At 37.7% G+C, this 20,280-nt stretch overlaps 1 protein-coding gene across 3 annotated transcripts in view; it reads left to right on the forward strand.

Annotated features, from left to right (window-relative positions):
* The window catches only part of fstl5 (follistatin-like 5), a 196,811-nt gene that overhangs the window by 92,994 nt on the left and 83,537 nt on the right, over positions 1-20,280 (forward strand). For all 3 annotated transcript variants that reach the window (XM_005919390.2, XM_014332737.2, XM_005919391.2), the window contains exons 5-6: positions 11,068-11,264; positions 17,084-17,204. In XM_005919390.2, the coding sequence (XP_005919452.1) occupies positions 11,068-11,264; positions 17,084-17,204 (318 nt within the window). The remainder of the gene's footprint in view (positions 1-11,067; positions 11,265-17,083; positions 17,205-20,280) is intronic.

Below are 20,280 nucleotides of genomic sequence, written 5' to 3' on the forward strand. Positions count from 1 at the left end.
GTGTGTGTGTGTGTGTGTGTGTGTGTGTGTGTGTGTGTGTGTGTGTGTGTGTTTGTTTGTGTCTGTTAATGTCGGCACTATAATACAAGCCAGTACATAAAGCTGAATAGAGTACTGTATGTCTTCAGACCACAAAGCAGACTTCTGGCAGACTAGAGTTTATTCATGCAACACAAACATTTCTCAGAGGCTGAGCTGCACTGGAGAGTAAAATAAACTCATTGGTTGAGGTAAACACTGATATGCTGAGTTAAAGAACCAAACATTTTCTTTGTGCAAAGTCTCTTGCTGGGTGGAATGTAAATGCCATTAGTCTCTAGATGTCAGAAATTGAGTTTCTAGGTATGTGCTTTACATACAATGAAAACAATGAAAAAGTATCTGAAATTGAGGTCAGCTTCTGGACTTTTTCAAGAGTTTTAGACTATAGTTAATTACATTTGAGTGATGCTAACCAAAGACAGATTCATGCTTGGGCATAATAGATACAAGGTCATAACTGACCTTAAGATATTTTTAATTAAATTAAATGAAGTGATTATAATATAATGACTTAGACTCTTAGTCAAAGTACTGCAATGTACTCGTGCCTAGCCTGTAGTGTTTCATCCTGCTAGTCCAAGTTCAGAGTAAGACGGAACTTGGCAGTAGAGTAGCAGTGCTAGCACCAATACACTGGGAACAGTGTTGGCTGCACCCTGTGACATATCCTGTGGAGGCCAAAAGTTGTTTGATGATGGATTGGATTCATCACTGTCCTAACATATGCATTTAAAATGACAGTCATGTGAAAAAGAAAGCTTTTAAAGAGATCTTATACAGTCCTGTAAAAACACAATAGAACACAAAAAGAAGCAAACCAACAAACAAGATAATCAACCAAATAAATAAGAAAAACAAGTACAACCTTACTACTTCCATAGGAATTAACAGGGTAAATACCAACCAGGTGCTGTTAATGAAATGCATTTATTAATTGATAATCAGCAAGTGTCACCATCTCTATGTAAGAGAGATGTTTTGGTAATTTTCTTGGCTGGATCAGTTAGGTTTATGTTAACACAATGCTGCAGTCATCCCAGGGGCCCGAATCCCAGCAGATTCACCCCGAGGTCAGACCGTGCAATGCTCAGAGAAAAAGCAGAAACTCTGAGAGCTACATCTCAGACTCTGCAGTCCTCAGTTAGCATGTTAAGTGTAAACATTCATGACAGTACAATTAGGAAAAATACTGAAAACAGTGTTGGAGGGTCGATGAGTTATGAGCCATGCAAGTAATGGGAGATGCACAACTTGAACCACAATTTATTAACCAAAAAAAAACAAAACAACATAATTAACTTTGTGAGGTGTGTCAGTATTTAGATGAATGAATGTTAAGTCTGTGATGTTGTGTAGTGTAAAACCTAAAATAATCTGGCTGTAGTCAACCAAATCAAAAACATGGTCCTGGGTCGATGGAGAAAGAGCTGATACAGACACCTGTTAAGTCCTCCAGGGACACTGGCCAGGTCCTCCCAGTTGTACTAATTAACCCCACCTACTAGGATACTGCACGACAACACAGAGGGTGTACTCTTAAGTACATCAAAACTCTCTTGTGTTCAGCATGGAAGCACCATGTTTTCACAGTTTTTTTATTTAGTTTTTTTTGTTGCAGCATGTTTTAAGTGCAATATAGATGATTTGTTGGGATGATATATTTAATATGTGCAAGTTGTTAAGATGTATCTTAAACAACTGAATGAAGCACAAACGGTGCATCACATTGTAACAGGAATGTGCATGTATTCATCGGGTGAAGCGGATAAATTATAATGTGCTGCTAGGTTTCCTTTAAACTGCTGGAATCGCAGCTACAGTACTACAACACAGACCAAAAATACCTGCCCAGTCAACAAAATAATTTCACTTGATCTTAGTACAAATTAATGGAATGTCCACATCTTCTTTATTATGCTATGGGATAGTAATGTTTAGTGTTTAGAGCTCTATACCTTTAGACTAGATTATTTAATGTGGTGCAGTCACCTTATTTGCAACAGTGTTGCATTTTAATGTCATAGTTTGTGTTATGTAAGGATTTATCATCTTCATCTGATAATATGATAACTCTGATTGGAGTAGTTGACACTCACAGGGATCACTTTTTTCTGAAGCAGAAAGCCACTGAAGTAAGGTCAGCATGCCTAAAGGGTAAATAGAAGCAAATAGAAGGCTTTTCACACCAGCACACATCTACCCATCTATTCCAAATCCATCTTGACTTGGGGCTACATAGTTAACCTCGCAACACCAAAAGCCTTTCTGACTATTTTAAACTGTAAATGTTACTGAGGTTACTCCTTATTTCTTTGCTTCCACCACTGGGTTTCAGTCTAACATTATTAACTCAGGTATTGACATCATTTATGCATCAGCTATACATCTGAGAAATATTTCTATTCTTGTTCAAGCTCGCTGATCAAACTGTGGCCCAACTGTGAAGAAATGATATTCCTCAGCCTGTCTGCAGTAGACCAAATATAGACCTGCAGCAGTGTTGATTTGATGTCTTGGCCAAGGTGTATTCAGCCCCTGGGTCACTGCCTTCTATCATGTCATCAACAAGACCTGCCACTGAAGGAGTAAGCTCTGTGTAATCAAGCCTTCTGGGATCATATTTGAGAGGAAAACAAAGCCTTCCTGTTCTCACAATCTCCTTCTCTTCTCGTTCTTTTCTTTGTCTTGTATTTCAGTCTAGCTTCATCTCAGTCTGGAAGATTAGTCTAAGCCAAACTACATTTCTTTTGGGAAAAGAAAGCCCTGTTTCTTTTGCCCCACCCCGACCTCCCCCTTCCAACAAAAAAAGACCTACAATAACCAACAATTTCAAAGTATTTAAATTATACTTATTCTTTATTCATTTTTGACCAGTTTCCATTTACAGTCTCTCACTTATACATATATTGGATTAATTAAATTGGCGCTCCAACCTGTAATGCTTTATACAATGCAGGAGTCAAGATGAGTCACATGTTTCACATTCACTGAAATTAATAATTAAGATAATCCATCAGAACATGCCACAAAGCCATCATGGCCAGGATCCAGCAGTGCTAGAACAAAAGGCCAGTAAAGTCAGAGTGTTCAGGTGTGGGTGTACTGGAGTATATAGTAGCAGATGGCACAGAAGTTGGGCTTTTTTTTAATAGGGGAATTGAAGCTCTGAACACCTCCTGGGGATTCTGTCAGTCGAGTGAAAAAAAAGGAAAGAAGTAAGGCTAAGTTGGGTGGATGGAGTAATGTTTGAGTAAAGTCTCCTAGATGATAATGATTCCATTCAAGGTAAGAGAGGAGGGGTGGGGTGGTAATACATCAAAGATTAAGACGTGAGGAAGAGCAGCAGTCTTGATGAAAGATTGGAAGGAGAGGATTACACCTGCATCTGGGGAGGAAACAGTAGTGACAGAGACTGAATGAAAGGGGGGGATCTGTCTTGTGCTGTTACTAAAGGCTCAGAAAGTTACTAAGTGGTAAAGAAACAAAGTGAGGTTTCCAAAGAAACTTTTGTATAGAAGTTGTCCTCTATATGAAAAATACACAATTGTTATTTGGTAAAGACAGAGTTGGAATTACTTATTTATTATTTTTATTATCATTTTATTATTTTTATTTTTTGCAAAACATCTCATGGAGGAGGCTAGTGTGGGTTTTTGGTATATAAGACATCAGAGTTCACCTTTGGTGACTGTTTTAATATACTGATATATTAGCTATAAACACAATTACTTGGTTGTTTCATTTATGTCTTTAAGCATGTAGACAGTACAAAAATGGGATGGCACCCATGGGTTATGAAGTCATATCAGCAAAAATGCTCATCCTCAGGGTGAGTGTTTTTGCTATCAAAAATCTCGGTGCTTTGAATCTCAGCTTTCGAAGGGTGTGTGTGTGGCCCAGAAACTGCAGAACACTTCATGCTCATTAGCAAATGACTGTGATAATCGTCCTTTATGACTGTAATCGTAGCCATAATTTACAAAATTCTACTTACCCTATTAAGCCATAAGAGAAGCCTTTACTGAGGTCACAGAGCAAAGCAGCCAAGGGCTATTTTTCTATATTCTTCTTTACAACTAGCAGTTTGTTTTACAAACTGAGCACTCTGCCCCTGGCCATTAGCAAGAAAACAGGTTTATGGTACTTGTGGAATGACTTTACATTGCATACCCAGAACCTACTTCCATATTTTATATGTAGTCTATTAATCCCAACCAAATGGTGTGTGTGTGTGTGTGTGTGTGTGTGTGTGTGTGTGTGTGTGTGTGTGTGTAGCTGACAAATATATCAGTAATCATTAGTTTTCAGATGACTGTGAATGGTTTGAAACAAATTTTACATGATGTGTATTTGAACAAATACATATCATGTCTTTTACCAAGACTTTTTCCGGTTTCCCTATTGTTATTTGTTAAGTTATTTTAATTGCCTGAACTTAATAAAATATCAATAGAGGTGACTGATAAGAAAATGCTCCTATAATTGACTTCAACAGAAATCTTGTGGGTTTTTTCTCACTAGCTTCTGGTTTAAATAATTAAACAACAAACCAATCATTATCTCCAAAGGATAATTCAATAGATCAATCCTGTTCTTTGTACAGCTGTTATTAGATACTGTAAAACATTCAGCCATCGGGCCAAACACAAGAAATCTGTTCATCAACTCTAGCAGCCACTTTGACATAAGTCTAACAATTTAGAGACCCATTCCCTGTAGAAATTGGACTGGCTTGTTTCCAGATTTGTTCTTTACTTTAATTGCCATGTGACCACAGATGGAATTGGTTTTTAGTACAGCATGAAAACAAAATTTCAGTACACAATGTGAGCAGCAAATCATATAGGCACATGTGACAAAAGAAAAGCAGCTCCATGACAGCTGGGTAAACTCAATCTGCTAATAAAGATCATGGAGTGTGATTAAAAGATCAAGAATATCTAACAAAAGGACCTTACGGTGTGACTGTGTTTCAACTTGCTGTTTCCAAGGGCAGGAATGGACTTCAGTTTTGTATTTCTTTACTTTTCAGTATGGATGCAAAAAGCCTCAGTGTGACTGAATTCTTTTATTTTGAACTCCGAGATATTAGCAGGAGTCTCTTCTCTGTGCCTGAGGTCTGCTGTGAGTGTTTTGCATTCATATCGACCTGGCCAGAGCAGCTTTGAGGGGTTGCAGCTCTACTGCCCAGATATCCATTTCAGATTCAGTCAGGTGTTGCGGCACTGACACCTCCAGTTGCTCTTAAAGATTGCAATCAGTGACCTCTGATTTGGTTAGCCCAGTTGTCATGCTGTGCTGTCTTGATGTATTGTGAGCAGCGGCAGTGCCCAGGGCCCTGGAGACGGAGATGGAAAAGCTGCAAGAGATGGTTGGTGGGGGGCAGGCTTAGTCGGGCAAAGATGGGACAGTTTCAGTGGAGTTGACTCTAGCTATTCCGCTGAGCCGCCTTTTTCTTTTTATAAATAAAACAGTAGGGCTTTTAAAGGGGCAGGTTGAGGTAGCGAGGGGGGTTCAGTCACTTTTACGGTCTCTGTGGAGAGCATGTAGAATTTCTGTTTTCTTTCTCTGAGTCTACTGCATGTTCGGCAAAGGATTAGTGTGTATTTTCAGCTCGAAAAGTAACTTTTCATTAGTGCCAGCTGGACTTATATTGGTTGCTAATGCAGCAGCTGCTTCTCCATGCTGTTTGGCACAATACACGTTTAAGACTCTTAATTTCTTGTGCACAGTAGTGTGCCTCTCAGGTGCTTAGAAAGCAGACGTTTTTCACCTGTACAATATTTAAGTTTTCTACACTGACGTCATCTGTATGTGGAAAAGTTCTTTAAAACAGAAACTACTTTTTTTGCTTTTAGCCTTCATGCTTCATTACATTTGCTCACCACAGAGTGTACCACCATTTCCCTGTGCTTGCATGCTGTTATACCCATGAGAATGGCACTTTTGTATGGTTTGAATGTAGGGTTTTGTTGTTGTTCTTTGGATACACTAATCTCCGGGTCATTGAGTCAACAGCAAACAGTAAAAGGGCGTCTTCCTTCACGTGGTATTGCCAAATTATCAAAAATTAACACTGGCTTCCATGAATACCTGGATGGCCTACATTTTGACTAAAAGCCACTTATTAACCAATTGCACACAGATGAATAGTCACTGTGAAAAGCTAAATTTTTTTGTCACTCTCACTAAATTGTTGATTTCTCTGCAACTCTGTCCATGAAAAATGTCATGTATTCCATCCATGGATAATATTTAGTTTTGCATGTATTACAACACTTTTCCATGTCCCTGAATATATTATTTACTAATCATATGTTGTTTTCAGGGTGTGTTCTTAATAAGGAGACTGTGAATGAAAGGTACAGTTAAGCTTGCACTGGGGACAAGGGAAGATGAAATTATAAAGCACTAAAATCAAAACAAACACGTGGAGAACCCAGTGTCAAACATTAGTTTAAATTTTAGATGTTCTTTCTAAGGCTGTAACTGGCTGTTCAGTTTGTTTGTGAATGTCACTAAATGTAGAAAAAGCTGTCGGCTGCATAAAGCGGTTAGACATAAAGATTTTGTTGTTTGATCACTATTCATCACCATCCATCACTTTTGCTGCACAAATGCAAAATGTCCATCGATACCACTTACATAAAACAGATAAGAAGAACAGATGAAACTACATTCCAGCTCATCTTTAACACTTAGCATTTAAGATGCCATTGCTATTCAGTAGGTAAGGCTCAATCGTTTAAAGGCCTTGGTGTGAGTCGCCTAGTAAACAAACGTAACTTCGGTTAATGTGATACTATTGCAAGAATTGCTCTCTCTGTGTCCTCGAGGTCTTCGTCTTGAAGCTATTGTACAATACTCTGTTGTTTACCTCTTTTATATTTGCTGTTTCTTTGCTCTTTTTGTTGGCACAGGTCACTTGACCATTACCAGCACCAGCTGGAATAACTCTGAACTGGCAGGAAGTTTGCACACCACATTAAGCTTTTGCTTGAACCTTGTCCCTTTGTTTGTGTCATCTTATCCATGCACACGAGTAGCTATACTTGTGTAACAGCTAGATGGACCATTTAGTGGAATTTGCATGTTCTCCCTGTACCTGCGTGGGCTCTGGCTGCCTCCCACAGTCCAGAGATATGCATGTTAGGTTAACTGGTGATTCTAAATAGGCGAAGGTGTGAATCTGAGATTATATGGCTGCCTTTCTCTGTGTGTTGTGATTGACTACGTATTTGTCCAGAATGTACTCTGCCTTTTTGCCCATTGCTTTGCCTGCTGACAGTGTTGTGTTATAAATCAAGCACACCCATTTGCCCTGCTATAAATGCTCAGACTCACTGTTTACAGCCGCACACAAGATGACCAAAAGAGAGTCTTCGGTCAGTAAGATCAATCTAGAGGAAGCTCTCGGGGTTTCATAGTTGAACCTGTTGAAGGATTATTAGTTGCCTGCAGCTGTCCTTGTCCCTGGATTTCTCTGAGTCTTGCAGCCTCTCCACTTTCACAGTAATCGGTATCAGTTGACTGTTGGCTCTCTGTCAGTTACCCTGTGGCTACCGTGTTGGTCTCCCAAGGCATGGAAGTCATTGGAGGCATGCTTGCTGTTATAGTCAGGGTCTAAAACTTCCTACTGAAGCAGCCTGCTCTCCTACCACCAAATTATTTTAAAATAAAAGGATAAGGTTAAAGGATTATTTAACATCATTATCATTACTGTAAATAAGATTGTAATGTTGATGGAACAGTAGAACTCCATTTTAAGCCTTTTACTGATATCTAACATGATCCTCCATCAAAAACAAAACAAAAAACCCCAAAACAAAACAAAGCAAGCACCTCTGTTCTTCCCTTGTTCTTCCATTACAAGTAATTTTGAGTCCAGACGAGGTTTGCACAGTTTTATAACCCATCCTGATTTCCTGTGTCTTTGTCTACAGTAAGACTGAAAAAAGGCAGATGATTCAATTAACAAGACAATGTTGGAACTGAGAACTCATCAGTTAGTGATGATCAATTTAATGATCAAAGTTTTAATGGGAAATGGGGTTTTTTCTTTTCTTTTTTTTCTTTTTTTTTTTTAGGATAACCCCAGCAATTGCACAGGAAAAGCAGACCCCATTGATGCATCCCTTTGAGCTCAAAAACCACTTCTGTGCCTGAGACATTTCCATATTTACAGGAAACTTTGGATTTCACGAAACGGAGAGTTATTCTTTCAGCATTCAGTAGATCTTAGTTTGACAAAGTGGATTGGACTGAATAACACAACAGCTTTTTGCTGAGTTTTTACTTGTTCCCTGAAGTACTGTTTTGACTAAGGCATGTTGGCATAGTTAATTTGACAGATTATAGTCGCCATTGCCAAATTATTGCTTAAACTCCCCTGTGTAGACAAGTACTGTTTGGATATGTTGGAGTGTTTAAATGCATGTTTTTGGGTAGCAGTTTGTCTATAAGTAGTTTCATTTACATCCACGTGTGGACCTGCATGCATGTGATAGTTCATGCTTCTTTTATGTAGCTGACCTTAGCCGAGGGTATGCCAGCAGCCATTTATCTTTTATTCATTTTACCAGCCATCTGTGACCAGGGCAGCTTCTCTGCCACTGATGCTTGTTAAAGCAGAACCCGCTCCAAGAGGTGCAGCATTCTGCAGTTGGTACACTTTGGAGGGCAAGTTACTTTTTTGATTCCCTAGAATTCACCAGCCATTATCACTATTTTGACAGCCAAAGCAAATTTTGTCATTGAAAAGAGCTTCCTGTTGTTTTGTTACCTGCTGCGGCTGCTAGAAAGTCCTTAGCAGCCACCACTGTTTTTGTTCACACCCTGCTAGTTACAGAGTGCTTCTGACTGAGTGTGCAGCTCAAACATCTGTCAACACCTCAGTTTGATAGTTATAGAAGCCAGACCATCACTGAGAGACAATGTTCCAGTGCTTCTTTCTCTTACCTAATTTTCTCCACCTGGCTAGGTCATGATTTCCTAATTTTGGTACACCAGGTCATCAGAAAATAAAGCATTTATAGGAGTAGAATTACACTGCTGACAATGTCTTTGGATAAACAAAACAAAAGAGACCGTCTTAAAACACAACACATAGATTACAGGGGAAAAAAATCTTTAAAGTGAAATATGTCCACAAGCATCTACGGTAGATGTGTTTTTTTTATGCGTCTTGGGACCAAACTGTTCCTACAAAATATAAACCTTGTTTTTCAGTTTTTTTAATATTCATAACTACAGCAGAGAGCATGATCTTCAATATGTTGATCCAATATCTCCCACAGTAAACATTGGTGGTTGGAGTTGGTAACTGTAAAGGTCATCGCATGCGATTCGCATCAATTTTACACTCATCAAACATTCACTTGAACCCTTCTGCCCTGCATGGAATAGCAATGATCAGACACTAATGGCGTTAACTTTTCCTTTTCATTGCAGCGCAGAGAATGTGGCAGTTTTTAAATTTGAAAAGGAGAGCGCTAGTATCCAAATAGCACCTGTTGTCCATGATATTGACATCTGTATTAAAGAGAAAATCTTATCTAACAAGCTTGTATGGAAGAATCTATATTTGTCGTGTTTCTTGTTATTTGCTTTTCTCTTTTCATTCATAGATAAAGGTATTTCTTCACTTTTTCCACCAAGAGAATAACAGCTATCACAGAAAACTGCAAATCTCAGTAAACCATTTCTAATAAGTTAAGTGTCGGTTGTACATTGTTGTTTACACTGAATCTTTACGCTACCATATTTTTATACTTAATTTTTATACTTTCTTCATGATAATAATAAACATTATATGAACTGAGATGAAAATGATAGTTTCGGTGAAAGCCAGTTTATTTCCCTGGCAGAGTTTTAGGAGAACTTCTTAAAGGCTGTCATATCCAAATGATGGCAAGCGTCGGGATTACATCAAGCATCTCATTTAAATGCTCACTGATTGCTCAATTTGTTTCTATAAAGGAATGCTTGAAGGCATTTACAGTACAAAAATGAGATCCCAGGTATCTCATAATGACATGTCATTGGTTTCTGGGGTCACTCTGATTCTACTTAGCTAGTCATCAGCTTTCGGTGAGAACCCAGTTCTACTGTGTGAAATTCTCATTACCAGACTCACTAAATCATTCCTGCTTGATCATCCCCAACAAAGATCATTTGTCTCACATGAGATTCTGCAACGAAGCTATTATTCCATACTTGTCCCATGTTGATCACGCAGTAAGATGTGGTATAGATGTCAGCGTCCTCTCCAGAGACTTAAAAGACTTCCCAGTGAACAGCAACGTTTTTCCCATGTGCTTGTTGACATCAGCTAATATAACTGTTATTAGTAGAGAGAGACTTCCAGATTTAGCAAGGAGAAGCTGATTTGACATGTGTCAACCTCTAGTTTTAGTCCTTATTTTTCTCTTTGGCTCCACTCTACTCTGCTGAATCTTTCATGTAGTTTACGTCTTTGATCTGGAGCCTTTGATGGTGGATTGTAAATACAAAACCAACGTGTTTTCTGTTGCTGTCAGGGTTAGTGTTTGACACCTGTGTGATGGATTTGTTCATCAGTTTCTTTGTGTTGAAGAGGCTCCCGCTTTCTTAGTTTGAGGCAGTGAAGGCAGCGTGTCTGTCACACTTTGTGCTCCCCTCGGGAAAACAATCTTTAGCGTTTGTTATTATGAGGAAGACAGTCAGAGACCTGTACAGATTTGGGTTTTGCTGAATATAAACAAGAGCTAATGTTTAATAATGTGAATCTTCAGGGGGATTCTACTTTGCTTGGGTACTAATTGGCTAAAAATGTGAAAACACTACATCCATTGTTACAAATAATAAGTTCAATGTTTTTAATTGTGCTTTGTTCTGCACTTGGGAATAATTTAGATATTTATGAAACATGTTATCGGATAAAATAAACATGTAGTTTCCCCTTAGCTCTTATTGCATTTTTTACTACAAATAAATAAATAAACTCTCCATCATCCAACCAGTTTGCCTTTTCTTTTTTCCCCCCAGATGATAACTGTAGACTGAGCGACTACCGACGGCTGAAAAACAAGATTCTGGATTTGCATGAGAAACGATACATGGGGACTGCCAGCCATGGGAAACACAAGGACAGCATGGTGGCCAAGAAGCAACTGGTTGATGTCATGTTCAAACGCTTTGATACAGACAATAACGGTCAAATAGATGCCAGCGAGCTCTCACAGGTAAGAATATGGGAGTAAAAATGAGCTTGACTATGCCACTACATATTCCCCCTTTCAAAAATGAATGTGGTATTAGTGTGTGTTTGGCATGAAGGTAACATACTGCTTAACCTCGACTCACAAGCTAACACTGGTCTTAAGGTATTTTTTAAAGCATCATTTAAGTACAGAATAAAAAGGTTTGCTTCCCATTTCAAGAGATTTCACAGTATCTGTCATGTCTGTCAAAACTTGAGAGCCATTTCATTTAAATATCTCATCAAAGGGGGATAAAAAGTGAACAAACCATCTGTGCGCTCAGGTGTTTAAACTGTCCTCTTTCATGTGTGCCAGAATTGTGTCCGTTTTACTCCTTTTACCCTTCCCTCTGGTAGCTGTTGTGCATCGCTCAAGGTAAATCTTTTGAAAAGCAATGTGGGTCAAAGGAGCCATGAAGCTTAAGGGAGGCTACAGCCTTTGACCAGCACTACCAAGAGGGATGTTGTAAAAAAGACCTTTTTGTGGCTGCCGTAAGGAAGGAAGATATTCTGTGCATATCAAATAAAGTCTCCCAGTACCCCGGGATTGAGTTAATATAGAGCTTATTTGAATAATTGAAGGGGTAAGCAACCCGCAGTGGTTTTCAAAACCATCATATCAGTTCCTTTTCTTCTGTTATCTTCCTGCTGATCCAGTAGGAAATCCTGCGTGTACAGAGGTCACCTTGGTAAGCTTTGTCAGTGCCCTTTCCTCTGACTCATTAGATCAATATTTTAGCACAGGAGGTTTATGGCATATGGCCACAAAATAGTGATATTTTCATATTATTTACATATTTTTACATGTTTTAACATTAAATGGTACTCCTTGCCAGCTTGAGAGAAATCAATGCTCGGTGAATAAAATACATAGTCAACAAACTATGTTGGACTGGTATGCCTGTGAAGGTTCTCAGTCATCCCCCCAGGGGGTTCATGACCCTCTTGGGGGACGCTCCCCTAGGACTTCAATCTGGGACTCTCTACCATTTGACCTTAGAGCTGAAGAAGCTTCTCGTTGATAGGTGAAACATCTTCAAGCAACTTAAAGAGACGCTTTTCCTTCCAAGCTCCTTAGACCGTGTTGGACTGGGTTTTATGGAAAAACATTGCCAATATACCCCAAGTGTTAATATGAATATGCCCTTTCAACCTATTTAATATTACTTTGGCCTGGTTTTTAACCCTGTTTGTAAATGAGATGTAATCTTTTCCTCTGCAGAGTTGATACCCCCACCCCCACCAGGTGTTTTGAATCATGCAGGCTAATAATATACGTCCAAATGGAGGAACTGTTTTCAGGGATTCCTCCAAGTCTGTTTTTAGCCCTCCTCCCATTTTTGTTGTTTACATATATGGGAAATTTGGCATATTTCATGCAGAGCCAGCCACATAAACCTCATTCACAGGAAAATGGAGAGAAGGGAGCACTTTTGGGAAGGGCAGAAATTGAAATATCAGTGAATTGCAGGTGGCCCTTATGGGGGTTTCAACTGAATTTATTATTTTTTTGTTCATACAGATATGCTTTTTTTCATGAGCCTACCTGACTTTGGGGTATGCATGCAGTAGTTAACCAAGAAACTTTTTTTCATTTGTTTTGTTATTTACCTTGGAGAAAATATTGTCCAAAAAAATCCATCAATGCAACAGTCCAAACTGTATCTTTGTTTGCCTGTAGTAAGTGAAGACTATTTACATGTTTACTTTACAGGCATAAAAATGTTTCTGATTAATTTAATTCACCTCAGAATAACTACATAATGACAGCAGGACAAATATCGCTTCGAAATAGGTTTCTCCATCTAATCAGTCAGTTAACAAACAAAGGCTCTCATGGGTTAATAGCGCTTCACCATCATGGCTCCTATACCAAATTAATAATTTGTTTTCAAATGGATTCTCTGCTTTATTGAGTAGTTCTTCAGAATTTTTTTTCAGAGTAATTCATAACTCAACTTAAATGATGTAAGTTACACAGTAAGGTTATGACTCTCTTAACTTGTACTGGCAGGGCCATGCATGTTTTCTTAACCTCATCTGCTTGAGCTGGCACTGAGTTCTATCTTATTAAGAAATTATAATTTTGAAAGAAGAGATTAATGCAAATCAAATTTGGCCTGAACAAACCTTCAAAAAGAACTACATAAGCAATTCACACATTTTTCATCAGTTTAAAATTACAAAATTATGGCTGCCACCCGCATGGCCTAAAGCACCCTTTATAATTGGAGCATTCTCTGATCTCATTTGAAATTCTAGGACAGAAATCCCTCACTTGGACTTACTCAATGTGCTAGAGTGTGCACATGAAGTGACACAGGGAGCAATTGTTCCTGCCCTTTTAGTCTAGAGTGCCCTTTTAAAATGGCAAATCAAAACATATTTTTTCTTCATGCATTCATCGTATCTATCATTGTACCAAAGATAATATTTGAAGATTTATCTTTTACTAGAAAAAAAAAATAAAACACTGCTTCTTGTCCAGTGTTGATCCTGATATACCGTTTATTGTCTACAAAAAGCATGATAAAAGATGCTGTAGAATTTGCTGTAAGAAGAAACATTATGTAAGTTTTTTTTTTCAACTTGCATCTATAAACTTTTAAATATAGTACAAATCTCAAGGTTCTAACTAATGGAAAATTGCTCTTTTAAATCTCTGCAGAAGTCTAGTCTGAGTTGTTATCAGGTCTGCAAATATTTCTAAAAGAGCTGAATTCAAATTAAGAGGAGTGCGAACAGGTGACTTCTGATCCCTCTTTTGGGATTTTGGGGGGCTAAAATAGATATAAAAAATAGATATAACGAATTTGCAAATCTTTTGAAACATTCATAGCACAGTCACTGAAGATCTTGCTTCATAAGTCACACATCCTAGTATGAGTCCTGCAGTATTGTTTTGTACTGCAGTACCTAATTCATCCTCTTGACAATACAAAAGGTTTTCTTTTTGTTTTTTCTTTGCAGATTCATGCATGCAGGGTTTACGACTACCCTCTTTTCACATGAATAACACAGAATCTTATTTTGTTTGTGTAAAAAAATAGTAAAGGTGGATAAAGAGGAGGCAGATGCAACTTTAAAACTTTTGAAAATGTAAGGGAGATGATGTGTAAATTGTTATGGTTATGAGGGAAGAGCAGAGTCGAGAGTGAAGGAGATGAAAGCACATCTGGAATGCTGGAAAATGTTCACATACAGCAAGGTTTCCACCAGTGTATTGCAAGCCTGGAGGCGCAACAGGGGGTTAACTTAAGCATCCCAGCTGAACAACCTTTCTAGCAGGAACCGTATAGTTATGGTACATAATGTCTGTATTGCAAGAATAGGTTCCGTGTAAGTAAAAAAAAAATAAAACTCAGTGTAACTGCTAATTGTAAGACATATGTTCTGTCTGGGTAACCAGCCAATGTTCCATTGGCTTTGTAAATTAAGGTTCAATTTAAAACAGGCAGAAGCTGCAATCTCAATACACATATATCTGGTTAACCTATCGATGATTTGCCTCAGATCATTTAGCTCACATGGTCCACTGAACATGTGCAGGATATGTTACTGCTTTGTTGTTCTTTTTTTCTCCAGAGGAGTCACTGGAAAAACACTGTAGAAACAGAAATGGAGTTTATGCATCAAAGCCTGCAATTCCAATGCATAAAAGTCTCTTAAATGCCACATCACTCCAGGTGATGAAAAGACCAAAAAGCAAGCAAAGAAAGGAGCAATGAGTAAAAACTGTTTTTGAGTTAAAATCATCTTCTTTTTAAAAAAAATTTCTAAGCCCGAGAATGAAAAGAATGAAAATAGAAAATTTGTACATTGAATTCTTTTTTTTTCAGTGATTCAACATTCAAATTAAAGTTAGGTGTAGCTCACATAGCATCACAGGTAACTCTTAAATTTTGGGCAAGTCATCTGGGAAAGGGAAGTGCACTGATCCGATGGACAATGCATGATGTATAAAGCCGTCCCTTGTGATCAGCATTTTGACAGCTGATCTAGTATGATGGATGTTTTACTGCCAGGGCCATGCAGAAGGTGTGGAATAGGATCATGTTTTTATCAGGATGATGACAAAAACTGCAGTATTTTGGACCTGTTCATCCACTGTTGTGACAGAACTTCATTGACTTTCAGTTTGGCTACAATGCAAATGTTACTGAACATGACCACAGCCTTCATAGACTGACACTTTACCTGAAGGAACTGTAGAACTTTTAAATATTAATCTGAAAAGCCAATGATTAACAAAACTGTCTACTATTTTGTAGTTTTGTGACCGTACGGTTCTACAAATACTAAAACCATTGTATTTGTTTTTCAAATTTAAACTTTCAATTGTTAACTGGCTTTGTCTGAGTAAACAAGATGGGGGAAATGGCCTGACATTGCGTAGTTTTTCCAGCAGAGGGCACTTTGCAATTTGGCTTTTGGCAACACACATGTTTGAAACACAGCAAGCATAAAAACTACATGATCTAAGCAGATTTGGCCAGTGTAAATCACTAAATAAATAACTACGTATAAGAAATGCTAGCAAAATTTTAAAATGCGCACAATTTTAAAATCACCAAAATATCAATATTGGCCTTAACAATCCTATGTTTGGGCTTCGGTATAGTGAGTGGAGAATTGGAGAATATAGTTGATATCTGGGCCATTACTTCCTTTTTTGCGCATAATTACAAGCTGGTCACGTCATCATTCCAGCACAGAGGTGGATTCAAACCCATCATCTTGTTACTGTGAGGTGACAATGCTAGCCACACAACTTGTCAAAGAGTAGATGCAAATAAGGTTAACGTAAAAAACTTAATTGACCTGAGATAGTACCCGATGGTTTCGACTTTGCATTTCAGCCAGTGCATTCCAGTTTTAGTGAAATCGTTTTCTTGGCAATTAGATATATGGTACTCAAATTTTCATTTTGTAATGACATGTGTAATCCAAGCAACACCTATTGTTTCTTAGATTTAAACCTGGGGTAAACAAATTTTTTTTGCATCAGTGGACAAAAGATCTATAATGATCTTACCACCTACTCATATCTTGCATCACTTGATCTCAGTAGGTCACATGATAGGGTGAGACAAGGTCTCGCAATGTTTCACCCGGACCTCTGCTGATGTCCTTGGCTCATGTGATGAGGCACATGATCAATAGCGGGTCAACAACCATCTTAAGGGACAACTCGCACTAGGGTTTAAATACCTGGGACTCTCCACCATTTGGTCTTAGAACTGAAGAAGCTTCTCGGATGAAAAGTCTTTAAGACACTTAAAGAGGTCCAGTCGCTTTTCTTTCCAAGCTTCTTAAATTACCATGACCTGGATGATTGAGAACCTACACAGACAATCCATATTAGCCTTTGTTTGCCTCATCCCACTTAAAATGGACTTAAAGGCAACTGGACATCTGTCCCTCTACTGTGTTCAGCTTATTAGGATATACATGTCTGGTGGGCTTAGAGCAGAAAGCAAGTTTAAACCTACACAGATATGTGTTAAACCTACACTTCTCTATGTAGGTTTAACTGTGCTGATTACTCACTGTAGACTGAATAAGCAGTGCCATCACTGCTGTGGTTTACTTTAAGAGACATCAAATCCTTTGGTGGAAAAGAAAAATGTTATTAGTCAACATCTGGCTGATTTGTTTAGTGGCAACATTAATTGCATAGAGGTTTTGTTTTATTATAATTTCTGGAACAGTACTGAAAAAAACCAACAGACACACACAAACAGAATTAAAAAAAATGCTCTTAACCTTCTTTAACCAACGATTGATGCATTCTCATTGAAGGTCATCAAGCAAGAAGGTCTATCCAAGGACATCTCTGAATGCACATTGTTTGACTTGCTGAAGTACAACGACGTGAACGATGATGAGCACCTTACGAAAGAGGAGTTCTACACAGCCTTTGGTGAGGATACAGTTTTGTTACTCCCATCGTCTGTTTACATTGTTCAGTAAAATATATATCAGATGTGACAGAAATGTATTTTTAAATTTGCAGTTTTAGTCAATACTAAATAATAGCTCTTGTCTTTAAAAAAAACTATATTTTAAAGTTGATGGTTCATATTGTCCTAGTGTGTAAACATTACGACAATGTTTACAATGGCGTTCTTTTTACCCAGTTGTTAGTTAATTGATTTGGAAAGTAGTGCAGTAATTATGAGTATTATGAGAAAACAGAGAGTAAATTGAAACCCTGGAAAAAAAATCTCTCAGATGCCACGACATAATTAATGTGTATACTCATATTTCATTGATACTGATGCTCATTTCTTCTTTATTCTCCTTTTAATAGCATAAAAGTATAGAATAGCCCTTTATTTGTCCTTGCACACTTACAACGAGTACACATACAACTGTGCTGGAATAAAAAATAAATAGTAGACAGCAGGAATAAATGGCAAATAGGAGAAATATATACAATCAAGAGGGATGTATACAAAACAAAAGAAATATATACAAAAATAGGAGAAAGACACACATTAGAGAACAATGAGTGCAAAGCAAAAACATAGTCTGAATAGAGTCTGTGTGTGAGGGGTCTGAGTGATGAGGGTTCTCAGACCATGGCTTAGATTATTGAGGTGGGTGGGCAGGGGTGGGTTGTCAGGGATAGTGTTTATTGAAAGTCTGCATGGCCAAGGGGAAGAACCTGTTTACGAGTCTGGAGGTGAGGGACCTGATTGACCAGAGGGCAACGGGTCAAAAAGGTGGTGAACGGGGCGCACGGGGTCACCTGTGATGGTTCTGGTTTTCCTGGGACATAAGCAATTTTTTTAACGTGTGTAAAACCTTTGGTCTTCATAAAAGAAATATGATTGATTGGTAATTTATTTCAACATGTTAACAATATACAAGTACATTTAGAAAAGAAAATAAGAAAGAAAAAATACTATACAAATTACATACAAAAAAAAAATGTTCTGATTAATTTACATGTTGAAAGGGAGTGGGAAGAAGTAAACACTTATTTAATCCCACCCCTTTGCCATAAATTATCAGTTAATATTTAGTCAGCTTCCTTACTGATATAATTTGTAATAAAAATAGTGAACAGATTTCTGATATACTATATACTATAATATCACATCATGAGTTTTTTTTGTTTGTTTGTTTGTTTTTTAAATAGAGACATTCACTTAATTTAAATATTTTCCTTTTCTTTATAGTTCGAGAAGATCATATTTTTATAACTCTTTTTGAACAGTTTTATGTATGCAGTTAATTAGGCTTTGATTGAGTTTTTCTTTGAAATCTGAGAAGAACCTAACTTGTTATTAACATTTGAACTGACAGCCTGTTTCTGTTCTTTTGGCCATTACAAAGTTAGGATTGTGGTAAACCTCGAGAAATATGTGATGTCTTGCCAAAGTTTACTCACTGAGACCTGCAGATTGTTGCCAACTGTGTTGTACTATTGAAGGAGTTCAAAGTGGAAATGGTTCAAAAGAAAGCAGGTCACAACTTCTTAGAAACAGTAGTTCAATCCAAATCTCCATCATTAGGCAGCATAAAGACAACAGGTGCTGTGTGATATCTGAGTCACACTAACACATGTGCACCAGTTTCTGTCTTTTGTTTCCTTCCTATTCACGGTTCCTCCCTGTCTGACATTTTCAGTCAGCTCAATATCCTCTGACAGAATATCCTCTGACATTTGGCTGGCTTGACACATTTAGCAGAGGGAGAGAATTCATAATCAACCTTCATCTTATCAGCCCTTTGTATTTGAAGCATTTCCTAGAGGAGACCAAGAAAAAAAAGTCACAGGAGCAAATGACAAAGTGCAAGAGTCTCATCTAGTCTGCTGGATTCCACATCATACATGAATGTGTGGGAGAGAAACCCCTTCTGGCAAGTCACAGAAACACAGAACCCCATTCTTTGAAGAGTTGAGTTGCTCTGTCTCTTCCTTTTCTAGGTTTCAGAGGATTCTTTTTTTCTCAAGTTTCCAACTTAACTGCTCACAAGGAAATAGGATATTTAATGTGAGTAAATAAACTCTGTGATGGAGTTTCTTTCAACCTGCCTTACTCCTCTTTTAGACTTTTTCATTTTTTTTATCCTTGCGTGCCACTTTATGTTACTATTTAGTGACAGCGGATAATTATCCAAGTGCAGAATTAATCTTTGGATAAGCTATTTTTTAAGACGCTTTACTGGAAATTGCTTCTATATTGATGTTAATAGTTACAGAGGCAATCAATAAACAATATGCTAGCACAGCTGAAGTAATGTGTCTTTGTCAACAACTCAGGATTTCTGAGTATATTAATATAGAAAACAGAAATAAATCCACAATACTTTCAGTGGTAAAAGTTCTCATGTAACATACTCATTTTCCTGTGTATATCTCAATGTGAGATAGAAATACATATAAAGCAAAAAATATTTTTGTTTTTTTATTCCATCCCATGTGGGCAGTATCAGATTGCTCAAAGGAATTCAACTCTCTTCACCGAACACTCAATATTGAATACTTGGTTTACTGACGTGCATTACATACCTGGAGGTCATGGTAGTACTCAGCTTGTGCTTCTTCACTCTATTCATGTCCAAACCTGTTTCTCTCTCCTAAATACTTCCATCCTTTCAAGATAGGCCCACAGCTCAGAAAGAAATGATGATAAAAAGACCAACATCTCTAGAGACTTAACAGCGTGACTGAAGAATTTAGTTCTCCTAATTTCTATGTAAATGTACTTATCTATCATATAGTCAGCAGAGAGAGGTGATAGTAACTCTAGTGTAGTATAAAGTGTCTTTCTTCTAGATACTGACCAGAAAGCCAACACCCCAATCCACTGCCATTCCTTCAAGTTGAGAAGCAGCGAAGTAGTTAATTTTATAGAAATACATCTTTCTAATTATGGAGGAATCAATAAGGGGAGCTAGTATTAAAATATTTAATCACCAGTGTTGGGTAAGTTACTTTAAATTAGTAACTTAGTTACATTACTAGTTACTTCTATCAAAAGTAA

Source organism: Haplochromis burtoni, unplaced genomic scaffold (assembly GCF_018398535.1).
Source record: "Haplochromis burtoni strain Fernald_Lab_line unplaced genomic scaffold, NCSU_Asbu1 Contig_33, whole genome shotgun sequence".
Taxonomy (NCBI): domain Eukaryota; kingdom Metazoa; phylum Chordata; class Actinopteri; order Cichliformes; family Cichlidae; genus Haplochromis; species Haplochromis burtoni.